We start from the raw sequence: 21,607 nt of genomic DNA, 5'->3' as shown, positions 1-21,607 counted from the left end.
GTTTGAAGTTGACTATACCAATTTCCTTCTCAAGAATTCAATCGGTAAGGAATGTTTTGATTCGTCTGATAGCTGGGAGTTATTTGAAGCCTTAATATACATCTAAATTAATCATAAAACTATAAAAGAACCATGATGTACTATGCATGAGCTTGGTATATGGCTCTAATATTGGTTTGGATTTTTTTTGGGGTATTACAATATCTCCTCCTTGGAAGCATTCGTCCTCGAATGATGACTGCTTGAGAAGGGAGAAAAGATAAAATGATGCATATATAGCATGAATGACTGATCATGATTACATGGCTGACATGACTAAAAACTTTGCATATCATACTGTACATGCATATCTGATGCATGGGTAGCTGATTTATGAATGTAGGACTGAGTGTTCTAATAAACTGAGTTTCTCAAACTGAGAATGCATATATGATGCTTAACTGATAAGTTGAATCCATACATATCTATGCATGATTATATGACTGACATGATACATGAATGCATGACTAAAAGTACTAATAAGCTGATCACGCATATCTGATACGTGAATACATGACTGAACTGATTCACGAAAATGCAACTGAACATGCAATGGTAAAGGCACTAAGATTGAACTGAAACATGAGAACATGATTGATTCTGCTACATTACATATGGACTGAACATCATGAATTGAACTGAACCTCTGAATACTTGACTTACAGCTGAGTTCTAACTTGAAGGTCAACTTATGAGTACCCTCTATTCTAGACTGAATTTGTTATGCAAGGAGAAATTAAAGGATCTAAGGCATGAGAGTGTTAAGAGAAAGTGGGGTATCTCCCCCTTGGGATGCTATGTCCCTCTAAGAACGCTTACCTTATGGAGATACTGAGTGATGCACAGGGTATCTACGAACTAGATTATAACTAATCTTTGGGAGTCTGAAACTAATGCATGATGCATGAGATGAACTAAACTTGCAACTACTAGGAGGTTCTACCTTGAAATAGTTACATTCTCTGAGATTTTGGATAGCATGAATAGATTCAAGGAAGAGAAAACAAGCTATACAAATCTGACTTCTCACTGGCATGACATGAATACTGAAAGAAGGGAAACTGTTCCTAAAACATCTCATAGCCTCCTGCAGATAGGTGTGGTGCACAACATATGCATGTACAAGACTCTACTAGATGCGGCTTTCAGACTTCCTAGGACTCTATTGAACCTTAGGCTCTGATACGAAGTTTGTAACACCCCGATTTTCTGAACCGGAACACTACATGGTTCTTATGACCGGGAAAGACCACAAGTTAACCCATGACTGGTATCTGTACCTATATAATGCATAATATACATAAAATACGGAAACATGAACATGAAAGGCCATAAGGTTCGAAATGAATAAACGTCTGATAACAAAATGTCTGAAAAAGGTATAACAACACCAGTCATAAATACTGAAAATAATGAGATCTGAATATCTAATCTGACATCTAGTTTGAAGCCTCTAACTGAACTGAATAAGGAGCTGAAGGAACATGTCTCCAACTAACTCCATCTAGCAACTTGAATAGTAAATATAGCAATAATCATATCATCTTCGAACGAGAAGGTCTCACTGGAAACTCTGAACACTAAAATGTTACTGCTGATCTGGAGCTCGTGCCTCTAAACCTATGGTGTAATATAAGAGGAAGCACCATAGCGCAAATGCGTTAGTACGTCTGAATGTACTGAGTATACGAGTGAGGTAGGCTAAATGCAAAGTGTTATATGTATGAACAATACTGACTAATATGAATGTGAGAATATATTCATGCATAGATAACTGTAACTGAACTCATAGAAATACTGAATACTGAGTCTGAATACTGACAACATGAGTGTACTAATACTGAGATACTGAATAGATGAACAACTATTTCTGACAGTTCGAATTATGAAGAACTGGTCAGGTAGATTGTGTCTGATAGTCCTGAAGCTGAATACTGATATTTGAAATTTTGATAACTAATATGAATGATAAATGAGTTCAAAAAACTGTTATAACTGATATAACTGTGATGATCGGCCTAACCGATGTAACTGATACTGAGCGATTGTATCTGGCAGTCTAAGTTCTTATAGAACTATCTGAGGACTGTTTTATGTGGAGTAACTAAATTTGAGATCACTCCTATCTAGCGGGTGATCTTTAAATCTGATGATTCTGATAGTGTTTAACTATAGTTGAGATCAGTTCTGTCTAATGGGTGATCTTGAAGTCTATTTATAATGATAAGAATTGATTGTCTCTAATAGTACTGAATCTGTACTATTGAACTGAGTTGACTATATCCGACAGTCCTGAATCTGTATTGAAACTATGGGATGTGTTCATCTAACTGACATGCCCCAAGCTAAGCTGACTGAGGTCCAATCTCGGCCCTGAATGGAAAGGTGTCAGTACCGCACCACCAGTAAAGACATCTGCTATGGAGTCAGTCCAAATCTAGTGGGTGACTCCTCGGATCAGTCCTATATATATAAATGTGCTAACGGGTGACCCCTGAGTATGTCAGTCCTATCTAACGAGTGACATCTCGTACCTACACTGGCTACGTAGTTCTGGAACTTAGGGATTTCTTCTAAGGATCTCAGTCCTAATATAGCGGGTGAGTCCCCATCCCTAGGCTCACTCGGTGCTGAATCCTACTCCCATCTGAAAGACACTAAACTAAATAACTGGGCTAAACTGAATAATTAAACTGAACTGATTAGCTGAACTGATATAGATTAACTAGACTGACACTAGTGGTATTGTTTAGCAGAGCTAAACTAAGTTTACTGGATTTCAATGTCTAACGAAATGAACTGAGTTCTGAGGGCTGGTTGATAGTACTGAATTAACTGAGATTGACTGTGAATACTGAAGTTACAGACTGAGTAATGAGATCACTGAGATTATTGAACTACTGAGACTACTGAGATATTACTGAGATTACTGAACTACTGAGAATACTGAGATTTCTGAGTTTTTCTGAGTCACATGATTGACTGAATTCTATAGATCATGGCTTAACTGAGAGTATCGTGATAACATGACATGGCTCTAGGTACAAAACTATTTTTTTGGGTACGAATACCCCCAACACTCGATAGAAGGAAATTGACACACATGACATGACTTGATCACAAGATTTGAGTCCACAATTCATAATATCATAAGTAGGGGATATCATATTTCATATATTTATTCAACATCTTAAACATTGTAGGGAATGCATGGATATATTTTGTGTACATATTGTATATCTCCATTATCTTACATGCTTTCTACCACCTCAATAGCAACACCTGAAAAGCATAAGATTCATATTGAAGTATATAGCTAACATGGACTTGTCATTTAGACATCATAGAACCATACAAACATGAATTTCTAGCATCCTAAGCATTTTATCAAATACCTTGCATGCATTCTTTAAGGCATAGGTGAGTTTCATACTTGCATCATATTAAACCACCTAAAGTTCATGGTTTTCAATTAGCAAACATATATATTCCTTGAAAACACCTTTAGACATCACATTGACACTTAAAAAACAATTGTCAACATGTACATACTCATATCACCACAAAAAGTTTACAAAATAATATTTGAAACATGGTTCTTGAGCTCTATGAACGGATTGGATCCATAGATGAACACTACGCATACCTTAGAAAGGAAACCTTGATGATTTTATGGAGAGTTCTTGGATTTGGGAAACTTAATTCTCAATTATCTTGGAAAAAAGGCTTGAATCTTGCTTTTGATATATGAGTTTTATGGAAACCCTAATCTTGTGGTTGAGAGAATAAGAGACGGTTTTTGAGATGCTTAACTAAAGAAAAATGGAAAAAATTATGCCTCTTTAGGGTTATAAGTCGTGAAAGGTGAAGGAAATGACCAAAATACCCTTATGAAAAAACTTTCCAGTTGCTGAAAATCATAGCTGACGACATTTGTGACAAGGCGTCAAAAAATGTGACAAGCCATCAAAAATGTCATCACACAGGAGCTGGTATTGATTGTTTCTGCCTAAGCCTGACGACATTTACGACAAGGCGTCAAAAATATGACAGGCCATCAAAAATGTTGTCACACAGAAGCTGGATTCTGCCTAAGGTTGACGACCTTCATGATAGGGCATAACAAATGTGGTAAGATACCACGAATGTCGTCACTTAGGAGCTGGTTTCTGCCTAAGGCTTCGTGATAGGGCATCACAAATGTGGTAAGCTACCATGAATGTCATCACTTAGGAGCTGGTTTCTGTCTAAGGATGACAACCTTCGTGATAGAGCATCACAAATGTGGTAAGCTACCACGAATGTCGTCACTTAGGAGCTGGTTTCTGCCTAGGGCTGACGACCTTCATGATAGGGCGTCACAAATGTGGTAAGCTACCACGAATGTCGTCACACTGTTTCCAGCCTGACATGCTGGAGTAAAATAGGAAGAACTCTTTGTTCCAATGTCGAATTTAGGAGAAATTGGTATCGTTGGAAAGATAATTCAATTATCTATTTGTTGATAGGTGATGAGCTCATAAATTCTATGTATAATGACAGATATACTCATTTGAAGTTGACTATACCAATATCCTTCTCAAGAATTCAATCAGTAAGGAATGTTTTGATTCGTCTTATTGCTGGGAGTTATTTGAATCCTTAATATACATCTAAATTAATAATAAAACTTCAAAAGAACCATGATGTACTATGAATGAGCTTGGTACATGGCTCTAATATTGGTTAGGATTTTTTTTTGGGGTATTACACATATGGTGGTCATGTGTTCTTTTGGAAAACCATGCTACTCTTTTTTATATGCATATTCAACATTTATCAACATGGATAACCCTCTCTTTTTATTTCTAAATCATATTCAAGTCATAGCAGAAGTAAAGACATTTCATATCATGCTTTCAAGATGCAATTTAAAGAAATTCATATCATATGAAAGGTGGGAAACATCATAACAAGAGAGGGGTTCATTATAATTCATGCTCTCAATTGAATATTCATCCTTAAACACATGCATACATATATATAGAATTTCAAATTAACTTGGGAGAAGACCTAAAGACCAAAACAATGTCATTGAAACTTCCAAAAACATGATTATAAATCATAAATCTAAAACCCTTTTCTTAAAACATGATTTCTATACACATGAGATTTTAGGAAAACCCCGCGTACCTTGAATTAGAAGCTTTTGAATGAACTCTAGCTTTTAGGATGCTATACATACGATTGATGGGTGAATCTTGTAGCCCTCGCAATGGGGATTCCGAATCTTGAAGAATTAAGGAAAACCCACGATTAAATCTTGAGATATTTGGGTTTTTAGTTTGAAACCCTAGGGTGAGTTCTTTATGAATTTGAGAGAAGAGAATCATATTTTAGTGTTTTGGGTGTTTAATCCCATGTTATAGCTCGATAAGGGATGGAAGATACCTATTCTACCCTTAAAAACGCGGAAACAGAACCTGAAATTTTGGTGCGTGCAATAGGGCGTGTGTCTCACGCATATCGCATAATGCTAATGTCTCAACCACTAAAATAGCCATAAATTTTCGCTCGGGTATCGGATTTTGACGAAATTGATATTGTTGGTAAGCTAATTCGAAGATATTTCATTTGATATATAGTAGTATCTCTAATTCATTATATACAAAGAGTTATGGTCTATTGAAGTTGACCCAAGTTTCAAAGCTCACTCAAACTCGAATGATAGGAAAGATTTCAACTCGTCCTTGAGGGGATCTCTATGTTCTAAATTCATGCTTAAATAGGTTCACACTACATAATTGATTAACATTCCAAATTTGCATAGGATTTATGGCTTTTGGATCATCTATGCATAGAAATGACGGGTTTTGTTCTAGCCCGAAATGCGGGGTGTTACATCCTAATAGTTGACATCAACACAAACTAAGCTATATACTTGTCTCCAACATGGCTCTTGCGATGTGAGGAGTATTTTGCTCACCTAGACCATATAAGTTAGGGAACCAAGTAACTGAAGAGTCAAATGACATCAGTCCTCACAAAGAAATGTTGTGTACTATTTAAGAATAAAAATTAGCATTAAGGGTCGTTGTGAATGAACATTATTTGATTCCTCCCTCTATAATCAATGATCTATGGAAAAACTAGTTTGTTAAAATTAGGAAAATGACTCATAATAAAAATTGGAAAAACAAATTCCATATATTACATTCCACACATTCTAGCTTTAGTAATTTTATCTCCAGTCTGTCTAGATTTGATTGTACTCATGATATTTGCTTCTTTATCATCATCTTCTACTTCATTATCATCTTCATCTTCTTCTTGTTGACCATTTGTTGTTGTTGTTGTTGTTACCACTACTGTTGCTATTTGACCAATTTTTTAGGTCAAATTTTGTTTCGAACATCACCACTTTCCACTTTGGCATTACTTCATAGGAGACCTTGTTAAGTCAAATTATGATTTTTAGTTGATTTTTTCGTCTGGGTAACTGCTATTGTGATGTTTTTCCAACAATGGATATAGCTAGTGTACATATAACTTCAGAGTTTGGCATTACTTCTCATCCATTATGATTTAACTGCTTCGTAGTACTTAAAAAGTAACTACAATCAATTATAAACTATACTAAATAACTAAACATCTAAAAATTCTTGATATAGCTAGTGTACATATAAATTCAAAGTTTTTAGCAAAAAAATTCCATTTTATCTATGGAAGTAGCAAAAGCCGACCAACTCAATCGGTTTAATCCCAATATTTTAATTTTTTATAAAAATAAAATTGATCGAGTTTTATATTACCTAAAAAGAAAATAGAATTAATTAATTATACTATCACATAAAATTCTCCATATAATTAGTATACAAAACTTTTGTAGAAGGCAACTTGGAAAGTCTTTTGGACTGATTAGAGGAATAAATTTGACACCATATTTACAGTTGCAAGACTTTGTGTAGTTTTGATCTTCTACAATTTTGTAAAGTCTTTGAGGCCACATAACCAGGAATATTCCCTAAAATGATAACAATCGATACAAATTATTTTTATGTAATCTTTTATTAAAAAAAAGTTCATACAAGAATACTCTTAAAATTTCATGTAAAATATAAACAATAATTTTAAGTCACTTCAGTAATGACTCAAACAAACTCCTTTTATTATTATCCAATATAAATGTGCTAAATTATATGTAAAAAGTAACTTGATTGTAAATGTCCCTGGATTTTGTTCAAACTTAGAGATAAAAGGATTATAAATATGTTATGATCAATTATATAAAATAGGCTAATCATGTAAAAATATTTCTCGAGCGTATAGTATACATCAAATTGCATTACCTCGTGTCGTATAGTACGTCCGTGGTTCTATGAATCAAGATGTTCTCTTCCGCTCTGGTTCTCCTATACATCTTGAGGGATATACTGATGCAGATTGGGCTAGTTGTCCCAATTTGCGCCGTTATATTACTGGTTGGTGCATGTTTCTAGGCACATCCTTGATATTTTGAAAATGTAAGAAACAATCCCGTATGTCTACATCATCTACGGAGGCTGAGTATCGGGCAAAGTCAGCAGCAAATTCGGAAATTGTTTGTCTACGACGTCTATTATCTAAGTTTGGTGTCACTATTATATCTCCTACCGTGTTACATGCTGATAATACTAGTGCGATTAAAATACCCACAAAACCTATGCAACATGAAAACACAATGCATATAGAGGTGGACTGTCATTACATTCAGGAACTAGTTGTTGAGAAACCTGCAGGGCATGTTCTTGAGTAATAACAAACTTACAGGATCTATCGGAGATGATATATGTAAATGGCAGTGCTTGTATGTTATCGACCTGACTCAAAATCAATTTTCAGGTTCTCGTCCTAATTGTTTAGGACAGATTACATCCATTAGAGAGATACATATGGGTTCAAATATATTGAGTTCCAATACACTACAAAGCTTAGGGAATCTTAATGATTTAGTGGTTCTTGACCTATCGTCAAACAACATGGTTGGTTCTTTACCTCCAGAAATAGGAAATTCAAAGGCTGCCAATGAATCAATTCTCAGATGGAATTCCTAGAGAAATTGGAGGATTGGAAACTTTGGTGCAGCTTTCTTTGAGACACAACAATTTGCAAGGTACTATACCCGACTCAATGAGAAACATGGTAGGTTTGGAATTCCAAGACCTTTCTCATAATAATATATCTGGAAACATTCCTAAGTCTTTGGAGAAGCTTCAAAACTTGAAGTATTTCAATTTTTCTGTCAACAAATTGTATGGTGAAATACCCTCGGGAGGTCCTTTCAAGAACCTCTCGAGTCAGTTTTTCATCTACAATGAAGCATTGTGTGGTTCTTCAAGATTTAGTGTCCCGCCATGCCCCGCTTCATCAAAGCACAGATCAAATAGGAAAAAATTGCTAGTTCTTTTTCTTTTTCTGGGAATTGCACTAGTAGTTGTTCCTAGCACCTTTATTTTCTTCTGGATAAGGTATAGAAAAGGTACAAGAGTTCTTCAACAAGCTGATTCATTGTCTTCCGTAACAAGTGAAAGAATTTCATACTATGAATTGATCCAAGCAACTGATTTGCTTAGCGAGAGTAATCTGATTGGTTCTGGAAGTTTCGGCTCTGTTTACAAAGGTGTTCTCCGAAGTGGAACTGCCATTGCAGTCAAAGTGTTCAATCTGCAACTAGATGCGGCATTCAAGAGCTTTGATATGGAATGTGAAGTTCTGCGCAGCCTTCGCCATAGGAATCTCATAAAAGTCATTACTAGCTGTTCCAACCTTGATTTTAAGGCTTTAGTGCTGGAGTATATGCCAAATGGAAGTCTTGAGAAGTATTTGTATTCACACAATTACTTCCTCGACATCAGGCAGAGGCTAAGCATAATGATAGATGTGGCATGTGCATTGGAATATCTCCATCATGGGTGCTAGTCGCTTGTGATTCACTGTGATTTGAAGCCGAGTATGTCTTGCTGGATGATGATATGGTTGCCCACCTAAGAGACTTTGGTTTTTCAAAACTACTTGGTGAAGATCAGGGTGATTTGTACACTAAAACCTTAGCAATATTGGGGTATATTGCTCCAGGTACGTCTCTTAGTTTTGCTGATTATCCCCTTCTTTCTTTCCCACATACAAAGCATATTGCATCTTTAAATGCATTGTTTGACTGTAGAGTATGGACTGGAAGGACTAGTGTCAACAAAGTGTGACGTCTATAGTTATGGGGTCATGTTGCTGGAAACATTTACTAGGAGAAAGCCTAATGAGTTTGAAGGAGATCTTAGCTTGACGCAATGGGTGAGTTATTCACTTCCAGATGCTGTAATGGACGTCGTGGATGCCAACTTGGTAACAGCAACAGGTAATGGCTTACCAAAGGAGGTAGATGTTGTGGCATCAATCATGAAAGTAGCATTAGATTGTTGTGCTGAATCTCCGGCAAGAAGGACAAACATGAAAGATGTTGTAGGGATGCTGCAGAAAACCAAGATTCAACTTCTTGCATGCTGAGCTTGTTCTCAGAATCTCTTGTTTCAAATACCTGTTTGTTGCAAATCTTTACTAAATTGCTGGATTCGTGTAAAGATTGCTTCGTCTTTTTTTTTTTTTTAGCACTTTCTTTTTGCTTGATTTTGTTTTCAAAAATGCTAGTTGGTTGCAATAAATCTTTACTATTTCCTCTTAATATAAATGTTAGAAAATGATGGAACACAATCAACAACAAATATAAGAACAACTTTTTAGATATAGAGAATACAGAGTTTAAAATCCAACAAGTGACAAATATAAGAACAACTTTTTAGATATAGAGAATACAGAGTTTAAAATCCAACAAGTGACTTTCTTTCAAGGATTTTATCCAGTGATGGAAAAGCCAACGATGTAGGAGAGTACAGGAAGTATCTTGCGGAGATGAAAATTGTGGAAATATACAAGATAATGTCATATGGCTAGTTTCATGACATTGTTAAGCAGATTAAACAGAATACGGAGGGCGGCCTTAGAGAAGCAAATGGTCTGGGAAACCATCTTTACTAAATCAACACTCATGCACACACTTGTAACACCTGAGACATAGTAGAAAACACAAATAATTTCCAGAAATTCATCGAGGCAAAACGTCTGAACACTTTGTGGGCAAGAAATCATGTGGTCAGCTGCATATTCACTTCAAATGGATATTCCCCCAATCTTTTGATTTATTAGTGTCGATTTTTCCCCAGTGCAGTCTAAAAAATAAAAGAAGCAGAACTTGCCTAGAAAACATGACACTTAAAGACAAGTTCACAATTGGATCAACGAACTGCTGGTATTGAGACATTGAAAGGAAGACTTCATACCTGAGTAATGATCACAGAAGGAAAGAAGGGGAAATAAGGGCTGTCCTCGGATCTCCTATTTCCTCAATACCTAGTAACTTAGTTTATAAAGTCAGTTTTTAACACCTAAAATTACTTTTCGAACATTTAATTATCCTAAATGAACTATAAATGCAATTGTAGAAATATAATAACCAAAGGATGATGACACTTGAAAAACAATAAGTGCTCCCAGTAGGTATAAATTTACAGAGGTCCTTCTTCAGTCCAATTGTCAAGTCCCACCTTTCATTAGATGTATTTATTCACACCTTTCCCTTATGAGAAATCAGTCCTTATTCCGCACTTTCTCTCACCACCCTGAAACATATATAAATCATGAATTCTTCAGAGCAGACTGGCAGACAGGCCTTCAAGGACCGTAGAAGAAGTACCTCAGTGAGCCGCCATTACTTTTATTCCTTTTATGCAATTATGAACTCCACAGAAATTTATCAATTTCTATGCAACAAATCATTTTGGAGCTGAGATAACAAACTGCGCGAACCGGAAAAGTTAGCAATGCAACTTACAATTTGCTTCTTCACTGTTTTAGGGGTGATCAATTAGATGGCTTGTAAAATTGCTTAATAAGAAAACCTCTGCCCCTATAAGACAATAATTTTCCTTGCCATCCTTGTAATGTCCCTGCAGTGATCTTGGCCACTGAAGTATGACACCTTTTTTCTTCACAAGTAGTTTGGATATCAAGCTATTTAAATGAAAAGGTGTTGTTGAGGCCAATAAAAGGGCATCCCGGTGCACTAAACTCCTACTATGAGTGGGGTCTAGGAAAGGGTTAGACCATAAGGATCTATCATACATAGCCATACGCTACATTTTTGCAAGAGGCTGTTTCCACAGCTCGAACTAGTGATTGACCTTGTGATCACATGACAACAACTTCACCACTTACACCAATGAATTGGTTTAATTCCTCAATTCTATCAGCATTAGACATTAGTGTTTAGAGAAACCAAATAACAAGATTGGACTATTATTGGCACTACTCTTCACCACACAATTCTACAAATTATGAAAGCAAGACTATTTCCAAAGAATTAAGCGGACAAAAGTTGGCCAGAGATGTGTGCATAGCATAAGGTCTAGATAGTATAATCAGCCATCAGCATGATTGTAACACCCCGTAGAAACTCGTGCATGTATTGGCTCTTGGTAGCAAGCTTAGTGAGTTAAGACTAGAAAATTTTTCTAAGTCTCAAAGAGAATTAGTCTCATTTTTAACTCTTAATCTTCGGGGATTTTATTTTCAATCCTCCCGACCTATGATTTTATATTTTCTTGTTGGCTTGCGATCGGGAAAGAGCGTAGTGCGTCTCGGGTGAGGTTCTTAATTTTTAAACGAGCCTAAAGGCATGTTTGGTGTTCAATTCCAATAGCTCAGGGAGATCTGGGGGTGGCGCCTGGGTTACCCCGCCGCTGTAAGTGGGGCGCTACCCAGGTCCTTGCACCACTATAGGCAGGGCGACGCCCTGGGTACTCCAGTGCTCCAGGTAGGGCGCTGCCCTGGGTATCGCGCCCGGCCAAATTTCAGCACCCTATTCCATCTCATTAAGGGTAAAATGGTACTTCTCCAACCCCTTATCATCTCTAACACAGTATTTTATCCCAAGAACACCAAAGTAAGTGTATTTTCATTAAAATCTCTCAAGAAACTCCATTAGGGTTTCAAACTAAAAATCCTAATAGCTCAAGATTCAACCGTGAGTTCCAAAAGATAATTAGAGATTTAGAATCCCCAATCTGCAAGCTTCAAGAATCACCCATTATTTTTCAAAATAGAGGTACGCGAGTTTTTTCAAAAAATCTCATGGGCATAGAAATCATGTTTTAAGAAAAGGGTTTTGGATTTATGAATGTAAACATGTTTTAGAAGTTTTGACGGTATTATTTTTGTCTTTAGACCTTCCCCCAAATTGATTGAAAAAATCATATATATATATATATATATGAATGTGTTTCAGAAAGAATATTCAATTGAGAGCATGAATTATAATGAACCCCTCTCTTGTTATGATCTTTCTCATCTTGCATATGATATGAATTGTTCTAAATTGAATCTTGAAGGCATGATATGAAATGTCTTGATTTTTACTATGACTTATATATGAATTTTGAACTCAAAAGAGAGGGCTATGCATGTTAATAAATGTTGAAAATACATATAACGAAAGAGTGCATGGTTTTACCAAAAGTACATGACCACCATATGTTGAAGAATTATTGCATAGTATTGACTTATATTTTCGGAACATGAATTTTCTTTGTTAAACTTCATGTTTGGGTGGTCTGAAATGTGTTTTAATGAAAGAATCATGTATGATGTATTATGGCTCAGAAATACGACTTGCAAGTCGTGGTGTGATGACACCCATTCAGATTATGCCATGATAATTCAGAACAAAATAAAATGCATGTTTGAAATCAGACTTATCAGACGTTGAAACTAGAAAAATGCATGATTCAGAACAGGATAAAATTGGGGATAAAGAGACTCAGGTGGTTCCCCGAAGAAGGCATGATTTTAGACGACTCATTTCCTAAAATCGTGATTTGCCTATCTGGGCTTATTATATTATGCTGGCCTAGAGCCTTGTGGCGTATCAGACTCAAACACTCCAACCCTTGCGACACACTTAGTTTGGGGGCTTCCCTGCCAATTCAATAGAGGATTCCATATACCCCATGGAATATCAAACTTGTAGGGGAGTGCCACCTAACTCAAAAGTAATACAAAGATCAGACATTGCATTGACAAGAACGATTTATGATTTTCAGCAAGTGCTTATGTGTTTTGAAACCCCATTTTGTATGATGTTTTGACCAAATTGATCTCTATTAGTTTATATATATACATATATACAAGATTTTTATTTGGATTGGTTTGCGTACCAGTATATTTTTATTGACCTCCCTCCTCCCTCCAAGTTTTGAGACTCAGTCTAGGGGTCCAGAAAAGTAGTAGATTTTATTAGACATAGTTTCTGTGTCCAGTTGGTAAGCCTTCTTTGTTCCAGAAGGTCTGTTTACTTTTAGACAATTATTATTAGATATTGTTTTGTTCTACTGGGGGCCTTGTCCCAGTTTTCAGATTGTGTTAGTGATCATGTAGTAGAGATTTCACAGACAGTTTCCAGAGATTTTTAGATGGTTTTGGGATTGTCCTTTTCTATTATCAAATTTATAGTAGATTTAGGACCATGGTTCCATTGTATTTAGTATTTCCACATTCATTTTTGTTATAGAATGATGTGCATGATAACCAAATACAGAAGGGCATATCGGGCCTTTATGGTTCAGGATACTCGTCACGGCTAGGGCCCTGGTTCAAGTCGTGACAAACTTGGTATCAAAACACGGTTCATGGTCCTAGGGTGTCTGCGAAATCGCGTCTATTAGAGTCTTGTTTATGGATGTGTAGCATGCCACACATATAAGCAGGAGGCTACTACGCATTTAGAAAAGTGTTTCCCTTCTTTGTGATTTAGTTCGTGCTTTAGATTCTGAGTTAGAATTATCCCCTAATCTGTGATCTATTGTATTTCAGAATACAGTCATGCCTCCTCGTCGTTCCAACAATCAGGATACTCTGGATGATGAAGTTTGCCCCACCCATGGGATGCATACCCATAACAGAGCGCATACTCCAGAATTGGTTCCTACTTTGGGAGTACCTCTAGTCTCGACCAGTCCTCCTCGAGCTCCAAGAACAAATGTTAATCATCCCTAGTCTTCTCAAACGGACATATCAAATGTAGAATTTAGATAGTCCATTCACATGTTTGCACAGTTAGTAGCCGCACAGACTTAGAGGTCGGAGGATACTGGGTCTGCATTCATTACTTCTGAGGCTACCAGGGTAGGACAGTTCATGAGAATGAACCCGCCTAAATTTTTTGGCACTAAGGTAAAAGAGGACCCCTAGGAGTTTATTAATGAAATGGAGAATATTTTTAAGGTAATGCATGTGGATGAGGTGGAAGGATTTGAGTAAGCAGCGTACCTGCTTAAAGATATAGCGAACCAATGGTATAATGAGTGGGAAAAGGCGAAGGGTGAGAGTGTTGAAGCTTGGGGCGAGTTTGTGGAAGCTTTTCTTGACCGATTCTTCCCTAAAGAGTTGAGGGAAACCAAAGCAGAGGAATTCATGAATCTTAAATAGGGGAAGATGAGTGTCCAGGAGTACACTCTGAAGTTTAACCAACTACCTCGTTATGCACTAGAAGTGACGGGTAATATGAGAGCCCAGATGAGGAAATTTCCATCTGGCCTTTCGGATGATCTAGCACTCGAATGTCAAGGGGTGATGCTAAATAGGGGTATGAACTTTGCTAGGCAGTCAGTCCATATGCAGCAGGTAGAGGAAAAGAAAAAGAAAATTGTTGAATCTAGAGAGAAGGACAGGCAGGCGAAGAGAGCTAGAACACTGGATCAGAATAATTGGGGCAACAAATGGCAAAGGAAAAAGTTTTGGGGCAAGGCAGAGTCTGCAGCTAGCGGCCCAGCGCCTAAACCCCTGGTTGATAGACGGTCCCAGAGCTTTCAGACTAATCAGGGATCCAAGGCGCAAGATACCTAGTCACAGGGTAGTGTGGCTCTGCAACATCATACTTTTCCACGGTGTGAGACTTGCGGTAGAAATCATCCAGGAAGGTGTCAGCTTGTCTCACTTGTATGTTATTTATATGGTCAGACAGGCCATTTTTAAAGAGACTGTCCTTCGGCTAAAAGGGGTGTTGGGGGTGCCAAGTCTCAGGCAAACTCTTCTGCACCACCACCGCCCCAAAAGGGCGCCACTTCAGCTGTCAGGAGCGGTCTCAACCGGCTGTACTCTTAGACTAACCACCAGGAGGAGGAAGCCTTACCAGATATTGTCACCGGTATATTACAAATCTTTTCCTGTGATGTATATGTGTTGCTGGATCCCGAGTTTACCTTATCTTATGTGACCCTATATATAGCTATTGGTTTTGGGTTTGAGCCCGATGTGATTGTTGAACCTTTCTCTGTTTCCACTCTGGTGGGTGATGCTGTTATGGCTATAAGGGTGTATAAAAATTATGTTGTGTCTATTCTTAGTAGGGATACTGTGGCAGACCTCATAGAACTTGATATGGTTGCTTTTGATTCTATCCTAGAGATAGATTGGCTCCATCGGTGTTATGCCATACTAGACTGTAGAACCCAAAAGGTTTCCTTTTCATTTCCAAATGAGTCAGCAATAGAGTGGGAAGGGAAGTTTTTAGCACCTAGAGGGCACTTCATAGCTTATCTCAGAGCCCGTAAACTTATTTCTAAGGGTTACTTGTATCAGCTTATTCGGGGTAACGATTCTAATGCCAAAAGTCTTCCTCTTCAGTCTGTCCCTATGGTAAGTAAATTCCCAAAAGTTTTTCAGATGATCCCCCAGGAATTCAACCTGATAGGGAGATATATTTTGGCATTAATGTGTTGCTAGATACCCATCCTATTTCTATTCCGCCATATAAAATGGCACCTGCAGAGCTAAAAGAGTTGAAAAAATAGCTAGCAGATCTTTTAGATAAAGGTTTTATCTGACCTAGTGTTTCTCCCAGGGGGTACCTATACTCTTTGTGCAGAAAAAAGATGGTTCACTTCGTATGTGCATAGATTACCATCAACTGAATAAGGTCACTGTTAAAAATAAATATCCTCTTCCTAGGATTTATAATCTCTTTGACCAACTTCAGGGTGCTAAGTGTTTTTCTAAAATAGACCTTCATTCGAGATATCATCAATTGAAAGTTAGGGGGTCAGACATTTCTAAGACAGTTTTCTGAACCAGATATGGTCATTATGAATTCTTAGTCATGTCCTTTGGGTTGACTAACGCCAATGCAGCTTTCATGGACCTAATGAATAGGGTCTTCCGTTAGTTCCTAGACCTGTTTTTCATAGTTTTTATTGATGACATCTTGATTTATTCCAAAAGTGAGGAGGACCATGGCAATCACCTCCGAATTGTTCTTCAGACTCTCAAAGATCATAAGTTGTATGCAAAATTTAATAAGTGTGAATTCTATCTAAATGATATTGCTTTCTTGGTACATATTGTGTCTAATGAGGGGGTTCAGGTGGATTCTCAAAAGGTTGAGGCAGTGAAAAAATAGCCCAGACCTACAACTCCAACCGATATTCAGAGGTTTTTAGGTTTGGCGAGTTATTACAGAAGGTTCGTAGAGATTTTTTCTTCCATAACTGCACCACTTACTAAGTTGACATAGAAAAAGGTGAAGTTTTTGTGGTTTGACTCCCGTGAGAATAGTTTTGAGAAGTTGAAGGACAAGTTGACTACTGCTCCTGTTTTGACTCTTCCGGAAGGTACAGAGGGTTTTGTTGTGTATTGCGATGTGTCCCAAATAGGACATCGTTGTGCACTTATGCAGTATGGTAAAGTAGTAGCTTATGCATCTCAGCAGTTGAAGGTGCACGAGCGGAACTACCATATACATGACTTGGAGTTAGTGGTTGTGCACTTAAGATCTAGCGGCACTATTTGTATGGAGTGTGTCTATGAAGCGTGATGTGGCTAACTCTGTTGCCAAGGGTTTGAATTATCAACAAGTTAAAGTGGAACATATGAAGACAGGTGGTTCTTCTCAAGAGATAGCTTAGCCTTTGTGGAAGTGGGAAATGATTAATATGGAATTCATTTTAGGACTCCCGAAGTCCCGAAACCAGTATGATTCTACATGGGTAATTGTAGATAGGCTAACCAAGTCAGCCAACTTTTTGCCAGTCTGGACTAACTATTCGGGAGAGGATTATGCTAAGCTATTCATTGTAGAAATAGTTTGTTTGCATGGGGCACCTGTGTTCATTATATCCGACCGAGGTACACAGTTTTCTTCTCAGTTTTAGAGATCTTTTCAGATAGGTTTGGGTACCCAAGTCAACCTAAGCACTGCTTTTCACCCTCAAACTGATAGGAAGGCTGAACGCACCTTTCAGACCTTTGAGGACATGTTGAGGGCCTGTGTGATTGATTTTAAAGGTAGTTGGGTGGAGCACTTACCCCTAATAGATTTCGCGTATAATAACAGTTTCCATTCTAGTATTAAGATGACACCATTTAAGGCATTGTATGGGAAAAAATGTAGGTCACCAATAGGGTGGTATGAAGTGGGTGAGATGTAGATATTTGTGCCTAATCTTGTTCACCAGGTGATAAAAGATGTGAAACTTATTAGGGAATGACTTAAGATAGCTCAGAGTACACAAAAATCCTATGCCGATGTTACAAGAAGGGAGTTGGAATTCAAGGTTTGTGATTGGGTATTCCTAAAAGTTTCTCCAATGAAGGGGGTCATGCGATTTGGGAAGAAAGGTAAGTTGAGTCCTCGCTATATAGGACCATATCTGATTTTAAGAATGGTAGGTGCAGTTGCATATGAGTTAGAGTTACTTGCTAGTTTGAGTTCCGTTCATCCGGTATTACATGTGTCCATGTTGAAGAAATGTATTGGAGACCATTCTTTAGTATTGTCGGCAGAAGAGGTCAAGGTGACGGACTCCTTGTCTTATGAAGAAGACCCTGTAGCAATCTTGGATCGCGAAGTTTGGAAATTTAGGAGCAAAGAGATAGCCTCAGTTAAAGTGTTTTGGAGGAATTAGAAAGTTGAAGAGGCAACTTGGGAATCCGAAGAAGACATGCCAGATAGATACCCAAGCTTGTTTGCTCCGGCGAATGATGAAATGGAAGGTACAATTCTTGTCCTATGATTTCTTTCCTATGCCTTAGTATGCTTACAATCGTGCTTGCCTATGTTTCACGTAATCATTCGGGGACGAATGACCCCAAGAAGGGGATAATGTAACACCCTGTAGAAACTCGTGCATGTATTGGCTCTTGGTAGCAAGCTTAGTGAGTTAAGACTAGAAAATTTTTCTAAGTGTCAAAGAGACTTAGTCTCATTTTTAACAGTTAATCTTCGGGGATTTTATTTTAAATCCTCCCGACCTCTTATTTTAGATTTTCTTGTTGTGTTGCGATGGGGCAAGATCGTAGGGCGTCTCGGGTGAGTTTCAAAATTTTTAGACGAGCCTAAGGGCATGCTTGGTGTTCACTTGCAGTAGCTCGGGGCAACCTAGGGGTGCCGCCTGGGTTATCCCACCGCTAGAAGTGGGGCGCCGCCTAGGTCCTTATACCGCTATAGGTAGGGTGACGCCCTGGGTATTCCGGTGCTCCAGGTAGTGCGCCGCCCTAGGTATCGCGCCCGGCCAAATTTCAGCATCCTATTCCATCTCATTAAGGGTAAAATGGTACTTCTCCAATCCCTTATCATATGTAACATGGTATTTAATCCCAAGAACACCAAAGTAAGTGTATTTTCATTAAAATCTCTCAAGAAACTCCATTAGGGTTTCAAACTAAAAATCCTAATAGCTCAAGATTCAACCGTGAGTTCCAAAAGATAATTAGAGATTTAGAATCCCCAACCCGCAAGCTTCAAGAATCACCCATTATTTTTCTAAATAGAGGTACGCGAGGTTTTTCTAACATCTCATGGGCATAGAAATCATAATTTAAGAAAAAAGGCTTTGGATTTATGAATGTAAACATGTTTAGAAGTTTTGACGGTATTATTTTTTTCTTTAGACCTTCCCCTTAATAGATTGAAAAAAATTATATATATATATATATATGTGTGTGTGTGTGAATGTGTTTAAGAAAGAAAATTCAATTGAGAGCATGAATTATAATGAACCCCTCTCTTGTTATGATCTTTCTCATCTTGCATATGATATGAATTGTTCTAAATTGCATCTTGAAGGCATGATATGAAATGTCTTGATTTTTACTATGACTTATATATGAATTTTGAACTCAAAAGAGAGGGTTATGCATGTTAATAAATGTTGAAAATACATATAATGAAAGAGTGCATGGTTTTGCCAAAAGTACATGACCATCATATGTTGAAGAATTCTTGCATAGTATTGACTTATGTTTTCGGAACATGAATTTTCTTTGTTAAATTGCACATTTAAGTGGTCTGAAATATGTTTTAATGAAAGAATCATGAATGATGTATTATGGCTCAGAAATAGGACTTGCAAGTCTTGGTGTGACGACACCAATTCAGATTATGCCATGATACTTCAGAACAAAATAGAATGCATGTTTGAAATCATACTTAGCAGACGTTGAAATTAGAAAAATGCATGATTAAGAATAGGATAAAATTGGGCATAAAGATCGCTTAGGTGGTTGTTCGGATAACTCATTGGCTAAAACCATGATTTGCCAATCTAGGTTTATTACATTACGCTGTCCTAGAGCCTTGTGGTGTATCAGACTCAGACACTCCAACCCTTGCGACACACTCGGGTTGGGGGCTTTCCTGCCGATTCAATGGCGGATTCCATATATCCCGTGGAATATCATACTTGAAGGGGAGTTCCACCAAACTCTGAAGCAATACAAAGATTAGGCATTGAATTGACAAGAACGATTTATGATTTTCAGAAAGTGCCCATGTGTTTTGAAACCCCTTTTTTGTATGATGTTTGGACCAAATTGCTCTCTATTAGTTTATTTATATATATATATATACAATCTTTTTTTTTGGATTGCTTTGCGTACCATTACATTTGTATTAACCACCCTCTTTCCTCCAAGTTCTGAGGCTCTGTCTAGGGCTCCAGAAAAGTAGTAGATTTTATTAGACAGAGTTGCAATGTCTAGTTGGTGAGCCTTCTTTGTTCCAGAAAACCTGTTTACTTTCAAACAATTATTAGTAGATGTGGTTTTGGTCTACTAGGGTCCTTGTCCCAGTTTTCAGATTGTGTTAGTGATCATGTAGTAGAGATTTCACAGATGATTTTCGAATAATGTTAGATGGTTTTGGGATTGTCCTTTTCTATTATCGAAATTATAGTAGATTTATCACTATGGTTCCTTTGTATTTAGTATTTCCACATTCCTTATTGGTAGACGAACGATATGCATGATAACCAGATACAGATGGGCGTACCGGGCCTTTATGGTTAGGGATACTCATTACTGCTAGGGCCCCGGTTCGGGTCGTGACAAACTTTGTATCAAAGAACAGTTCATGGTCCCAGGGTATCTTCAAAATCGCATCGGATAGAGTCTTGTTTATAGATGTGTAGCTTGCCACACTTATAAGTAGGAGGCTACTAGGCGTTTAGGAAAGTGTTTCACTTTTTTGTGATTTAGTTCGAGCTTTAGAGTCTGAGTTAGAATTGTCCCCTAATATGTGATCTATTGTATTTCAGAAAACTATCATGCCTCCTCATCATTCCAACAATCAGGATACTTAGGATGATGAAGTACTCCCCACCCATAGGATGCTGACCCATAACAGAGAGCACACTCCAGAACCTGTTCCTACTCCGGGAGTACCTCCAATCTCGACCAGTCCTCTTCAAGCTCCAAGAACAAATGTTAATCATCCCTAGTCTGGTCAATGGGACATATCGAATGTAGAATTCACACAGTCCATTCACATGCTTTCACAACTTATAGCCACACAGACTCAGAGGTCGGAGAATACTGGGTCTGCATCTGTTACTTTTGAGGCTACCAGGGTGGGCCAGTTCGTGAGAATTAACCCGCCCAAATTTTTTGGCACTAAGGTAGAAGAGGACCCCTAGGAGTTCATAGATGAAATGGAGAATATTTTCAGGGTAATGCATGTGGATCAGGTGGAAGGAGTTCAGTTGGAAGCGCACCAGCTTAAAGATGTATCGAACCAATGGTATAATAAGTGGGAAAAAGTAAAGGTTGAGAGTGGTGAGCCTACAGTTTGGGGCAAGTTTGCGGAAGCTTTTCTTGATCGATTCTTCCCTCTAGAGTTAAGGGAACCCAAAGTAGCGGAATTCATGAATCTTAAATAGGGAAAGATGAGTGTCCTTAGTACACTCTAAAATTAAACCAACTGAAGGACAGGCAGGCAAAGAGAACCAGAATAGCAGATCAAAATAATTGGAATAACAAATGGCAAAAGAAAAAGTTTTGGGGCAAGGCAAAGTCTGCAAGTAATGCCCCAGTGCCTAGACCCCCGGTTGATAGACGGTCCTAGAGCTTTCAGACTATTCAGAGATCTAGGGCGCAAGATACCTAGTCACTGGGTAGTATGGCTCCGCAACATCATACTTTTCCATAGTGTAAAACTTGCGGTAGGAATCATCTA

At 37.8% G+C, this 21,607-nt stretch overlaps 1 protein-coding gene across 1 annotated transcript; it reads left to right on the top strand.

Moving 5' to 3' along the window:
* Window positions 1-8,082: 8,082 nt before the first annotated feature.
* LOC107869228 (probable LRR receptor-like serine/threonine-protein kinase At3g47570) lies at window positions 8,083-9,558 on the top strand. Its single transcript, XM_016715777.2, has 3 exons — window positions 8,083-8,944; window positions 9,004-9,132; window positions 9,221-9,558. The coding sequence occupies exons 1-3, from the start codon at window positions 8,083-8,085 to the stop codon at window positions 9,556-9,558; spliced, it is 1,329 nt and encodes a 442-aa protein (XP_016571263.2).
* The last annotated feature ends 12,049 nt before the right edge of the window (window positions 9,559-21,607 follow it).

The sequence above is a fragment of the Capsicum annuum genome, chromosome 4 (genome assembly GCF_002878395.1).
Source record: "Capsicum annuum cultivar UCD-10X-F1 chromosome 4, UCD10Xv1.1, whole genome shotgun sequence".
NCBI lineage: Eukaryota > Viridiplantae > Streptophyta > Magnoliopsida > Solanales > Solanaceae > Capsicum > Capsicum annuum.
The sequence above is the reverse complement of the archived record's forward strand: the minus strand, read 5'-3'. Positions and strand labels throughout refer to the sequence as shown.

What these genes read in the sequence shown, in the direction of transcription:
- LOC107869228 (XM_016715777.2), top strand. Translation starts at nt 8,083, where the DNA reads ATGAATCAATTCTCAGATGGAATTCCTAGAGAAATTGGAGGATTGGAA. An exon ending in CATAATGATAGATGTGGCAT is followed by an intron (nt 8,945 to 9,003) that starts GTGCATTGGAAT and finishes TGTGATTTGAAG; the next exon opens with CCGAGTATGTCTTGCTGGAT. An exon ending in ATTGGGGTATATTGCTCCAG is followed by an intron (nt 9,133 to 9,220) that starts GTACGTCTCTTA and finishes GTTTGACTGTAG; the next exon opens with AGTATGGACTGGAAGGACTA.